At 39.2% G+C, this 14,289-nt stretch overlaps 1 protein-coding gene across 1 annotated transcript; it reads right to left on the reverse strand.

Annotated features, from left to right (window-relative positions):
- Positions 1 to 2,728: 2,728 nt before the first annotated feature.
- On the reverse strand, positions 2,729 to 14,213 carry C11H2orf66 (chromosome 11 C2orf66 homolog). The gene is given in 4 exon segments (XM_004032991.5): positions 2,729 to 2,832; positions 2,834 to 2,919; positions 4,512 to 4,646; positions 14,115 to 14,213. Coding segments are annotated over 4 exon segments (405 nt in total). The 3' UTR covers positions 2,729 to 2,747.
- Between the last annotated feature and the right edge of the window lie 76 nt (positions 14,214 to 14,289).

Raw genomic sequence — 14,289 nt, forward strand, 5'->3', positions numbered from 1 at the left:
TACTTTTCCTTCCTGAGGAGGTTGTGTATGAGAGCAAGGGCTCGGGCATTGCTAGAATATTTGATGTGGCACAATGTCCACCTCTGAATACTCTGGCAAAGAGCATCTTTGGAGGCGTTGACAACTTCTAGAATCCCATGTTTGTTGTTGTTGTTTGCTTCCATTTTAACTTAATTGTGGCTGTTTATCACTTGCCCTCATTTCTTATGAAACTAAAACTGTGAAGGATTTTGGTAGTGTATGCTGAACATGGGAATGCATCTTCTTTTTAGGAAAGGAAGACAAATTTTAAACCCAACCCTCTATCACATATAATGAATTTTACTATACTAAAAGTGAGCATGTCCCTTTAAAAAAATATATTGGTCGATAAAAGATAATAAACATAAAAGACAAGTTTTAAAAACAAGCTTAAACATCTAATTTAGATTATAATCTTTTTTCAGTTTGTGATGTTTTTGTAACTCCTACAAATACATGCGGTGCTCTACATCAATATTTATGGTTTCACAGGAAAAAAAGTCCATAAATATGCATAGAAATCATAGTTCCAGCGATTTATATGTAGATATGGAAATGTGGAATAAAATCACTACAAACTGAAAAATAAAAGTGAGGGGGAAAGAAACTCCATGAAAGTTTAGCTATGACAATGGTTGAATTTTTCTAATGAGAAGCTTCATCTGTAGTTTTAAAATAGCCAGACACCTGAAAGAACAAGACAATGTTATAATTAAATAGAAACTGAAGACTACACAATCAACACAAAGACCCCCAAATCAACATATTTTACTGAAAACTCTTTTTGTCTTCATTTTCTCACCAGAGATGTAAGGAACATAGAGTTCATAATTATGAAATATACTCCAAATCAGAAGCTTTTTTTTTTTTCATAAAAGTAAATAATTCCTGTTCTTTTACGATACCACCAACTGGGTGCTTTATCAGTTTCCTGCCCTTTTATATTACCTCATTCCATGCTCACATGAAAGTATTTATTTGATATTTTCTATGATACTTTCTGTAAGGTAGAAACTAGTATCTGCAATTTACAGATGAAGAAGCCGAGGCTTACAAGCAATTTATCTGCCTTTTACTAAGAGAGATAGTATGGTATTAATAACTATTCTCTGATACCCTAAGGCCTAAGTGTAAATAATAGCCAAGAGAAAACTTCATTAACATCTTATTGTTTCTTCTATTTTATTTTCTCATTTTAGAACAATATCCAAGGGCATATTCCACATGGTAAGTTATACGTTCTTTTTAGAATAGCAATCATTATTTTTTAATCATCACATTTAAAAGAACAAATAATGAAAACCCTTTCACAAACACTATGAAGCACAAGAAAGGCATGCTTCCTCAGAATTTCAAAATTACACTTGTGGGAGAATGGGAAAAGATTTTAATTATGATTCCATTCCCTTTATTATTCAGCTAAACAAAAAGCTAATGGATTGAAATCATAATGTATTTGCTTGGAATGCACCATACTTGTTCTTATTTTTTTGAGACTGAGTCTCGCTCTGTCACCCAGGCTGGAGTGCAGTGGCATGCTCTCAGCTCACTGCAAGCTCCACCTCCCAGGTTCATGCCATTCTCCTGCCTCAGCCTCCCAAGTAGCTGGGACTACAGGCGCTGGCCACCACGCCCGTCTGATTTTTTGTATTTTTAGTAGAGATGGGGTTTCACCGTGTTAGCCAGGATGGTCTCGATTTCCTGACCTCGTGATCCTCCCCCTCGGCCTCCCAAAGTGCTGGGATTACAGGTGTGAGCCACCGCGCCCGGCCAATCATACTTGTTCTTTTTAAATGGTAGGTGTTGGTTTGATAGGAATGCTAAGTAATAAGAGTAATGAAATTCGCTGGGCGTGGTGGCTCATGCCTGTAATCCCAGCACTTTGGGAGGCTGAGGCAGGTGGATCACGAGGTCAGGAGTTCGAGACCAGCCTGGCCAATATGGTGAAACCCTGTCTCTACTAAAAAAAAAAAAAAATCCAAAAATTATCTGAGTGTGGTGGCAGGCACCTGTAATCCCAGCTACTCAGGAGGCTGAGGCAGAAGAATCCTTTGAACCCAGGAGGTGGAGGGTGCAGTGAGCCAAGATCACACCATTGCACTCCAGCCTGGGTGACAGAGTGAGACTCTACCTCAACAACAACAAAAAAAGTAATGAAATTCAATTCAAATCTTAATAAATTTTTAATTTTTTTCTATGAGAAAAATGCCATCCTTACTAATAGTCAACCTTTTCCTCCTATAGGTGAGGAAGTTCAAGCTCAAATATATGCATAATACTTTATCCCCCAAAGAACCATACTTTTAACTTTTAATTCCCATCTAATCCAACAGCTCAATTTGACATATTTCTTTATGTAGATTTTCCACATAACTTAGCTATATCAGTTGGTCTGGAAAAAGATACAGGTAAGAGTGTGGCCATGTTATTAATTTAATAATCCTATTAAGAGATAATTCTATTATTTTAATATGTCTCTGCCTGGATAACTATGCTTAAAAAACAAAAACTGTCATTTCTTTTTAAAACAAGACTGTAAAATACTTGAACCAAATCGAAATACTTAATAGTAATGAGTATAAGCAGAACTGAGCACTTATTTCTATGAGGAAATAAAATTATTTTTTCAAATAAATACTTTCAAAATATCTACTTTATGGCTGACTTGTATGTTTGGACAGATCCAGAATAAAGGGCCAACTTTTACCTGAGCTCAGAAGAAACTTTCAGCCTTTGAGATAATTGTGAAAGGAGTTTTTCTGCTCTTCATAATCTGCAGATGCAGAAGCAGTAATTTCTGATTGGAAAGAGAGGATTTTCATTCGTGGGGAAAGGATTTGGAAATGTTCCAAGATCAAGACCTCTGCCCTTAAAATATGCCTGAAGCCTTCTGAAAAACTAAAGAGAGAAAGAAAATGGTCAATGCCAGATATAAATGAAACACGAAAAATAAAGGTGATTTTTTTTTCCCTCTATTTTTCCCCTGAATTGACTTTAAGGCTAATCTAAGAGGCAAGAAATTCAAAATCCAGAAATACAAGTACATGCTTCAGCTACTTCGCCTCCCCTCCTCTGTACCTTCTTTCTGACATTTCAACCCTAACCAAAATAATTCACCATTCTTACTGAAAATTGAAGGAAGACTATGGAGCGGCACCACAGTGGAAAGATTCATTGTGAACTATCTCTGAGTACTAAGGTCAAAGGTGAAAATGAACTCCATAATAAGCAGCTCAGTATCTCCTCTTCCTTAATATGAGATCTCTGTTGTTGCCTTCTGCAATAGTTTCTTTTCAGATTTCCATTAGGAAATGAACACAGAAGATGTGCAAAGTGCTACTTGCTTTGATGCAGGACAGGCAAATCCCAAAACTGGAGCTTAGCACAGGAGGGTTCTTGGCTTTGCCCAGAAAAGAATTTAAGGGCAGGCTGGTTGTGGTAACAATCTTTTATTGAAAGGTACTGCTCCTACCAGAACAAGGCTAATTCATAGGTAGTGCACTCAGGGCTGACAACATATGGGCTCTTATCAACTGTGTTTTTATCCACTTTTGAATATATGCAAATTAAGGGATGGGTTAATGCAAATAGAAGGGAGTTATTTAGAGCTTTCTAGGAAAGAGGTGGTAACTTTTAGGTCATTGCCATGGAAAGGAGTGGTAGCTTCCAGGTAATTGCCATGACATTTGTAAACTGTCATGGCACTGAGGGGAGGATCATATCCTAAGAGCAATGAGAGCAGGTCGGGACCACTTTTGTTGCCATCTGCTGGTTTCACCCAGTGTTTTCACTTTATCCTGTCTGGACCAGATCCTGTTTTCGTCAGCAGCTGTGACCAGAAAACAAATCCTGCTGGTCTCTTATCTCAGTTTATTTTAATCCTATGTTGTTATATTTCACATCATTCACTTTAGAAAAACCATATTTCAAAATAGTCATGTCAACATGTTTATTGTATTTGGCATTTTTTTAAAGAGAATGTTTACTGATCTTTTGAATTCTATTTTATAGATAACTATATGTTGAAAATATGTCCAGTAAATTGATACCCATGCAGGGTCAACTTTCAATTTTTGCAGCTGAGCTTGGCAATCTCTAGTTATATGATAACTTGTTTTATCATCAGTTCAATCTAAGCTATGCACCAGCAATTCCCTGTTACACTCTTTATTTTTTATGTGTATTAGAAATCAAGGCTACAAAGTCAATGTGTATATAAGATCAGTTACAAATGAATTGTACTATGTGTGTATAAGATTGTTTCTAAATATAAATTTGTTTCTCTTTACAGAAACAAATGTAAACTGGCCAGAGAAACAATAGGTTGCCAACCACTAGGGTAGTAAAACTCTGGTCCAATCCTGTTGGAGAATTTTCTCAACCCTTGGTAGCCCCCTTTCCACTACGTTCTGGAAAACAGAATGCTGTGTGCATAAATCCAAAGAGGCATTAGTTCTATCCTGAAACCCAGGCCCCAAGTGTGTTCTTACCAGATCTCTGTTTCTGGGGTTGTTGAGTGGCTTCCATTTGTCCTCATTTCTTACCGTGGCTCCATTCACATGCCCAAGCAGCACCAGGGCAACACATAGTAGCAGGAGAGGTGCTCTGGTCATGGTGGAGTGAAGCTGAGTGAAAGAGGGGATGCGGGAGCTGTCAATGATCATTGAGAGAGATAGTCAGGGAAGAGAGAGAGAAAGAGGAAACATCTGTAAAGGCAGACAAGGAAGGAGAAATAGCATACTGGTTTATCTAAGTTTTACAGCCATCTTTTTTCCAGATTGACTTCTAAATGAGGACCCCAAAATGCAACTGATTAGCTTAAAGTAGCCCATGATAATGAGAATGTTATACAGTGATAAGCAAAACAATTATGGAACATAACATAGAAAGTCTGAATATGCCTTTTTCATCTTTGGAAAAAAAGTACTTTGTTGTCTCCAAAGAAACTGCAACTCTTAAAATAACAAAAAACAAAACCTTAAATTACTTTTAAGCCTTAAGACAGCAGTCTTTAAAAAAAAGAAAAGAAAAAGAAATTACTTCAGATACCAAGCTGAGAAATACACCTTACACACACATCTGAGACAGACAGACACATACCACACCAGTGTGAGTAGAGATTGTCTTCCACTCCAAGGTGTGAAATGGAAACTGAGACACATCGTAGAAAAGGCTAATAAAGCTTACCAGGAGTTTGGTTTTGGTTGGTCCTCCTAGGTTATCCTGCCTATAACTGGCAAGGCAATTCATGGGTACTTATAACCAATGGATTGGGTGCCAGTGGAAGTCACTGACTTGAGCAGGGGAGTTAAAAAATAATGATTCCTTTTTCATCCAGAGCACAAAGATTCTTGAGAGTCAGATCTTCAAGCTTCTTCAGGGATAAGCTTATTTGCCTTAGAAATGCAGCAGCCACTCCTTGAACCACGAACATGTTATGTGGATTTTATAAAACACACAAAGCACTTCCACACCGCAAAGTGATTTTCTCCTTTTTTACTTTTAAGGGAAGGGATACACCTGGAAATATGATGTATTATAGCTGGAAATATGATGATGATTATCCCACCTATTAGAATGTTCTTTTGGAGATATGACTTTTTCAAGTTAACAGCATTTTTTGAACAGAAAATTCTTTTGTGAGAGACAAAATTACTCTTTTTGACCTATACCTTGTACTTTTTTCTGAGAATCTCAAGAAGCTTTACAAGTTTTAAATAGTGGCATCATTTATCATAATATCTCTTCAAAATAGAGCAAGAAGATAACACGTTTCATGGAAAAAAGAAAAATTACTATACCTACAACATTCCCTTGCTGAATAAATGCCATCTGTAGAAAATGGTAGGCCGAGAAATTGGACTTGAGTTGTGACGTTGCTTTGGTTCCAATGATTTAGAACAAAATTTAGGACAAGATATTTATTCAGAAGGCTGGTGATCTCGACTGGAAATTAGCAAACCTGGCTATAGTCTCAGTCTTGCCATCTTGACCCTGGGCAAGTTACTATAACCTCTGCCCTTCATTTGTTCATTTCCTCTGTTTATTCATTCAGCAGACTTTTAGAAAGTGCCTACTATGTGCCAGGTACTGCAACAGGATTTGAGGATGAAATGGTAAGAATAATAAATACAGTCCTTGCCCTCATTAAATAGAGTAGTGGGCAATATAAACATTAATCAAATCGTACAACCAAATGTGTACATATAAGTGAACAATCATTTCTATGAAATAGCGAGTGCTATGAAAGTATAGAAAAAGGGAATTTCATTCAGTCTGAGAGCCAAGGAAGTCTTCTGTGAAGAAATGACCTTACATCCAGTCAATTGAATAGGAGTTACCTAGGCAACCTGAGGAAGACAGAGGGAGAAGTGTGTCAAACACGGTGAACAGCTGTGCTAGGAATGGGGCACTTTAAAGGTCCTGAAATTATGCCAGGCGTAGAGGGAGCAAGTGGGATGCCTGACGCAAGATGGGGCCGGAGAGGTAGTCAGATTATGATGTTTCGGCTACAAGTAATGCTAACTGATTAAAGGGTTTTAGGCATCTAAGAAACTTGATCATACTTGCATTTTTAAAAGGTTATTCTGGTTGCAGTGGGGAGGAGAGACTGAGCTAGAAAAGAGGGCTGCGCAAAGCCAGTTAGGTGGTTACACAGTAGTCCAGGCAGGAAAAGATGTTAACTTGGATTAGGGCGATGTTAGCACAGATGCAGAGATTATGGGTAGACCTGAGAGAGATTTATAAGGGATTGTTAATGTACTGGGTACTACGGGGAGGGGGGCTAAGGAGATAGGAGTTTCAAAACCAATTGCTAGGTCCGTGGGTTATGCAGGTGAGTGGGTTACAGTGCCATTCACCAAGATATCAAACCCAGGCACGGAGGAGTGAAGATCATCATTCTGTTTGGAATGTGTTGAGTTAGAGGAGGCTTTGAGATTTCCTCGTGGGGTTGGAGAGTATGCAATAGGATACACAGATCTGGAGCTCAAAGGAGAAATCTGGGAAGGAAATGTAAATTTGGGAGTTGTTGGCATAGAAGTGAATGAGATTACCTCAGTAAAGGTTAGAATATGAGGAAAAAAGGGGGCCAAAAACTTGAGCTTTGAAAAATTTTAACATGTAACAGCCACATACAGGAATCTACAAAAGAGACCCTGAAGGTGAGGGAAAATCAGCAAAGTATGGAAGCAACAGAAGAAAGTGTTTCAAGAAGGGACACATTGGATAAAATTAGGTCTATAGAGCATTTGAACTGTTTTAGTAGAAAGTCAGATTAGAAGGGAGTGGATGGAGAGGAAAATGAGTGAGTATAGCAAGCTCTTGGAAACGCAGCTATGAAAAGAAAGAAGGTAGTTACTAGAGTGAAAAGTAGAGTCAAGGAAAAGTGTTGTAGTTGTTAAAATGTGAGAGACTTGTTTGTTTACATGTCAATGGTTAGGTGAGTAAATGAATACCCTGGAATTGTATTACATCACTCTCTTTAAAACCCCAGGACTTTAAAGTATCTAATAATGTTGAAATATTAAATTTTTACTGAGGTTCAACATATGCAAATCAATAAATGTAATCCATCACATAAACAGAACCAATGACAAAAACCACAACATGATTTGTCTCAATAGATGCAGAAAAGGCCTTCGGCAAAATTCAACAACCTTCATGCTAAAAACTTTCAATAAACCAGGTATTGATGGAACGTATCTCAAAATAATAAGAGCTATTTATCACAAACCCACAGTCAATAACATACTGAATGGGCAAAAACTGGAAGCATTCCCTTTAAAAACTGGCACAAGACAAGGATGCCCTCTTTCACCACTCCTATTCAACATAGTATTGGAAGTTCTGGCCAGGACAATCAGGCAAGAGAAAGAAATAAAGTGTATTCAATTAGGAAAAGAGGAAGTCAAATTGTCTATGTTTGCAGATGACATGATTGTATATTTAGAAAACCCCATTGTCTCAGCCCAAAATCTCCTTAAGCTGATAAGCAACTTCAGCAAAGTCTCAGGATACAAAAATCAATGTGCAAAAATCACAAGCATTCTTATACACCAGTAACAGACAAACAGAGAGCCAAATCATGAGTGAACTCTCATTCACAATTGCTACAAAGAGAATAAAATACATTGGAATACAACTTATAAGGGATATGAAGGATCTCTTCAAGGAGAACTACCAACCACTGCTCAAGGAAATAAGAGAGGACACAAATGGAAAAACATTCCATGCTCATGGATAGGAAGAATCAATATAGTGAAAATGGCCATACTGCCCAAAGTAATTTATAGATTCAATGCTATTCCCATCAAGCTACCATTGACTTTCTTCACAGAACTGGAAACAACTACTGTAAATTTCATATGGAACCAAAAAAGAGCCCACATAGCCAAAAAGAAGAAAAAAAAAGAACAAAGCTGAAGGCACCATGCTACCTGACTTCAAACTGTCCTACAAGGCTACAGTAACCAAAACAGCATAGTACTGGTACCAAAACAAATATATAGACCAATGGAACAGAACAGAGCCCTCAGAAATAACACCACACATCTACAACCATCTGATCTTTGACCAACTCAACAAAAACAAGCAATGGGGAAAGGACTCTCTATTTAATAAATGGTGCTGGAAAAACTGGCTAGCCATATGTAGAAAGCTGAAACTGGATCCTTTCCTTACAGCTTATATGAATATTAACTCAAGATGGATTAAAGACTTAAACATAAGACCTAAAACTATAAAAACCCTAGAAGAAAATCTAAGCAATACCATTCAGGACATAGGCATGGGCAAAGACTTCAGGACTAAAACACCAAAAGCAATGGCAACAAAAGCCAAAATTGGCAAATGGGATCTAATTACGCTAAAGAGCTTCTGCACAGCAAAAGAAACTGTCAACAGAGTGAACAGGCAACCTACAGAATGGTAGAAAATTTTTGCAATCTGTCTATCTGACAAAGGGCTAATATCCAGAATCTACAAAGAACTTAAACAAATTTACAAGAAAAAAACAACCCCATCAAAAAGTGGCGAAGGATATGAACAGACACTTCTCAGAAGAAGACGTTTATGCAGCCTACAAACACGAAAAAAAGCTCATCATCACTGGTCACTAGAGAAATGCAAATCAAAACCACAATGAGATACCATCTCACACTGGTTAGAATGGCAATCATTAAAAAGTCAGGAAACAACATATGCTGGAGAGGATGTGGAGAAATAGGAGCGCTTTTACACTGTTGGTGAGAGTGTATATTAGTTCAACCATTGTGGCAGACAGTGTGGAAATTCCTCAAGGATCTAGAACTAGAAATACCATTTGACCCAGCAATCCCATTACTGGGTATACACCCAAAGGATTACAAATCATGCTACTATAAAGACACATGCACACATATGTCTATTGCAGCACTATTCACAATAGCAAAGACTTGGAACCAACCCAAATGTCCATCAATGATAGATTGGATAAAGAAAACATGGCACATATACACCATGGAATACTATGCAGCCATAAAAAAGGATGAGTTCATGTCCTTTGCAGGGACATGGATGAAACTGGAAACCATCATTCTCAGCAAACTAACACAGGAACAGAAAACCAAACACTGCATGTTCTCACTCAATAGTGGGAGTTGAACAATGAGAACACATGGACACAGGGAGGGGAACATCACACACTGGGGCCTATAGGGGGTTGAGAGGCTGGGGGAGAGATAGCACTAGGAGAAATAACTAATGTAGATGACGAGTTGATGAGTGCAACAAACCAACATGGCACGTGTATACCTGTATAACAAACCTGCGTGTTCTGCACATGTACCCCAGAACTTACAGTATAATAAAAAACAAATCAAAAAAAAAATTTTTACTGAGATTATAGTAAAAAGTCACAACACTATAAACTCCTTAGACAATGCCCACCCTCACATTCCCAGTGCCCAATGTTGAGCCCAATATGCAAGCACTTTTAAAACAGGAAATACTGGCTGAATAAATTACAACAGATTTTCATAGCCATTTATCTATGAATAATTGATAGTTCCATTTGTATAAAAACATAGTTCATCTGTTCTTTTAAGAGCTTCTTAAATTTTTAAGAAATATTTATAGTTTCTCAAAGGAACCGATGGACCAAAGGTAACATACATACTATAGTCTTGTTCCTTAACACTGGAGTTTCCCTGATGATTAATAGAACATAGAACTATATGTTTAAGTTAAAAAAAATTAATTCCTTTGTTTCTTTTTTTAAGAGACAGGGCCGTACTCTGTCACCCAGGCTGGAGTGCAGTGGTACAATCACAGCTCACTGCAGCCTCCACCTCCTAGGCTCAAGTGATCCTTCCACCCTAGCCTCCCGAGTAGCTAGGACTACAGGCACACATCAACATGGCTGGCTCTCTTTTTTTTTTCTTTTTTTGTAGAACCATGTTTCACTATGTTGCCCAGGCTGGTCTCAAACTCCTGGTCTCAAGTCATTCTCCTGCCTGAGCCTCCCAAAGTTCTGGGATTTCAGGCATGAGCCACCATGCCTGGCCAGTTTCTTGATTTTAAATTTCTTTTTTAAAGAGCAGAAGGTACTACTGATAAAGTTGATTATGACATTTCCTTCAAAATGTATCAACACAGCACTAAGTAGATATTTTATAATTATTTGGTTAATAGGTTCAATCGAGAGAGAGAGAAAAAACCCACAATATTTTAGGTTCTCAAACCATTAGTTTCTGGTCCAAATTATCTAATTTGGTCTCTTCATTAAGTAGTGCATTTGTAAAAGTAGCAGTTGGGACAAAAGCAGTGGGACAAAAGGCAAAAAGGTGCTTCTGCACCCAGAGGCATCTGAATGAAATTCTTTGCTAGCATTTCTCAAGTGGAATTTGAAAAGAAAATAGAGTACTCAGCACAGAACCACACACATGAAAGAAATCCAACAAATATGTGTTGATTGAATTACAAATTGAAGTATAATATAAATGCAAACATAGGCTAATTGTGGGGAAAGCATGCTAATTAAACAAGGTAGGGAGGAATTTTTAAACCATCTATTGGACTATATAACCTTTTCAAACCCTTCTTGTCTCTATTAAGGAAAAAAACCCAGAGCCGATACAGCTCGTTAGCTGTATCATGAACGGGGACATAAAATTTAATCTCTTTTTTCTTCCCCTTGGCCTAAGTGAATAGGAAAATTATTATTTATAGAGTGCCTCCTCAGTGATGATGAGGACTTCAAAAATAAGGGAAAGGTTGCTCATATGATTAATAGAGCAGGCCGGGCAGCTTTCTGCTCATACCAATAACTGCTTTTTTTGTGTGTGACAGCAACAGATTTCAGTTTGAAGGTGGAATAAAGAGGAGGAAGAAATAAACCTCTTGTGATAAACAGAACAGAAGCAAAGAGCTGTGGGTCAAGGGAGCCATAGTGACTATGACAGACAGGAGAGTAGGGGCTCACCCCTCATATTCTGGGGGCACAAAAATCTTCCAGATTCTATGAGACCCAGAGGAGGTGAGGGTAGGTGCAGAAACCATTGAAGTTGAATTTCCCTCCTCCCCCATTGGTATAGGGGCTTAGAGTCAAACGAAGTTGGTTAAAAACACACATGACATTCTCAAAAACCTCCACAGTAGGGTGAACCATTTGTCCTTTTCAGCAGCATCTATATTAAGTGTAAGTATAAAGTTGACCCTCAGAATTCTGTAGTTATTCACTATGGAGAAATCTGTCGTATTCTTTGCTATCATCAGTTTTGTTTTCTAAAAAATGGCAAAGTAAAGATGGCAGTAATAGAAACTGGGGACTATTAGAAGGAAGGAGAGAGGGAGGAGGGCAAGGGTTGAAAAACTAACTGCCAGGTACTGTGTTTAGTACCTGAGTGATGGGATCATTCATATCCCAAACCTCTGCATCACGCAATATACCGAGGTAACAAACCAGCATGTGTACCCCCCGAATCTAAAATAAAAGTTGGGAAAAAACATTAGAGGGGTATATTAAAAAGGATAAAAGATCTTCCTCTGTTTAAAATGTGTTACAGCCGTTTTTATGTAATAGGGCCAGAGTGTGAGCCAATTCTAAAAGCCTGAGTATTGGGGGAACCCACCCCCATATTTCAACGTGGGTTCTTTCTATTTTGCATAAGTGTTGGCCGGCTGAGAAATAAAGAGAAAGAGTACCAAGAGAGGAATTTTACAGCTGGGCTGCTGGGGGTGACATCACATATCAGTAGGACCATGATGCCCACCTGAGCCTTAAAGCCAGCAAGTTTTATTAAGGATTTCAAAAGGGGAGGGGGTGCAAGAACAGGGAGTAGGTCGCAAAGATTACATGCTTCAAAGGGTAAAAAGGAGAACAAAGATCACATGCTTCTGCGGAAATAGGATGAGGGCAAAATCAGAAACTCCTGCTAAGGGTCCAGCAAAGATCACAAAGCAAAGGGCAAAAGCAGAATTACTGACAAGGGTCTACGTTCAGCAGTGCAAGTGCAAGTATTGTCTTTTTTTTTTTTTTTTTTTTTTTTTTTTTTTGAGACAGAGTCTCGTTCTTTTGCCCAGGCTGGAGTGCAGTGGCGAGATCTTGGCTCACTTCAAGCTCTGCCTCCTGGGTTCATGCCATTCTCCTGCCTCAGCCTCCCAAGTAGCTGGGACCACAGGCGCCTGCCACCATTCCTGGCTAATTTTTTTGTATTTTTAGTAGAGACAGGGTTTCACCGTGTTAGCCAGGATGGTCTCGATCTCCTGACCTTGTGATCTGCCCACCTTGGCCTCCCAAAGTGCTGGGATTACAGGCTTGCACCACCGCACCTGGCCGCACGTATTGTCTTGATAAACATCTTAAACAACAGAAAACAGGGTTTGAGAGCAGAGAACCGGTCTGACCTCAAATTTACCAGGGCGGGGTTTTTCCCCACACTAGTAAGCCTGAGAGTACTGCAGGAGACCAGGGAGTATTTCAGTCCTTATCTCAACTGCATAAGACAGACACTCCCAGAGCGGCCATTTATAGACCTCCCCCCAGGAATGCATTCCTTTCCCAGAGTATTAATCCTTGCTAGGAAAAGAATTTAGTGATATCTTCCCTACTTGCACGTCCATTTATAGGCTCTCTGCAAGAAGAAAAATATGGCTCGTTTTGCCCAACCCACAGGCAGTCAGACCTTATGGTTGTCTTCCCTTATTCCCTAAAATCGCTGTTATTCTGTTCTTTTTCAAGGTGCACTGATTTCATATTCTTCAAACACTCATGTTTTACAGTCAATTTGTACAGTTAACACAATTATCGTAGTGGTCCTGAGGTGACGTACATCCTCAGCTTACGAAGATAACAGGATTAAGAGATTAAAGTAAGACAGGCATAAGAAATTATGAAAGTATTATTTGGGAACTAGTAAATGTCCATGAAATCTTCACAATTTATGTTCCTCTGCTGCGGCTCCAGCCAGTCCCTCCATTCGGGGTCCCTGACTTCCTGCAACACCTGAGACCACAGAGCAAGGAGGCCCCATGCCAACTAGGTTGGCCATGCTTCCTCCAGAGTGTGAGGCAATTCCGGAAGCCTGAACCCATAGAGAAAGGAGGCCCCAGGCCAAGCAAGGTTGCCATGCTTCCTGGAGAGCACTGGCTCTCAAGTCCAGGCTGACCTCACAGCTGCTGCTTCCATCAGGTGTTCATGATCAATTTCTGGGACTTGGGCAGCAGCCTCCCTGTCTCCTGCCCCTGGTCTGTCTTCCTCACAGCCACCAGCCTTTCCAAAACACAAATGCCACAATTTGGGCTAGTAAGAGAGAGCAAGCCAATGCATCCCTGTAAATCCTGCCCTAAGTTCAAGCCATTTCTCCCACAGCTAAGATGGAGGAGTAGAGTCAACAGAGGATAAAAATCATGATAATCATGCTTGAGCAAAAGCCAGCTGGGAGAAACACAGTGAAAAACTAGACATCCGGATTCACACACTGACTGAGACATAAACTGAACTGAGAACCAGGTTCCCAACCCCTTCGCTCATCTCAGGCCCTACTGATATCTCCAAATTCATCAGAGGAGTAAAATATTTTTCCTAAAATATAGAAGGCAGAATCATTGCTTACAGTTTTGCAAACAGGTCTTTGGTAGGCAGGTTGCTTTTGTAGCAGAGAGCCTGAGGGCAGACAAGGTCTCACTGCTGAGGTAAAGCTCACATGCATCATATCCCCTTCTCATGGTATCTGGATGCCATAAAATAGAGTCTAAACTCTTGATTATGATGTAAAGGCTCTCAATATG

The sequence above is a fragment of the Gorilla gorilla genome, chromosome 11 (genome assembly GCF_029281585.2).
Source record: "Gorilla gorilla gorilla isolate KB3781 chromosome 11, NHGRI_mGorGor1-v2.1_pri, whole genome shotgun sequence".
Lineage (NCBI taxonomy): Eukaryota > Metazoa > Chordata > Mammalia > Primates > Hominidae > Gorilla > Gorilla gorilla.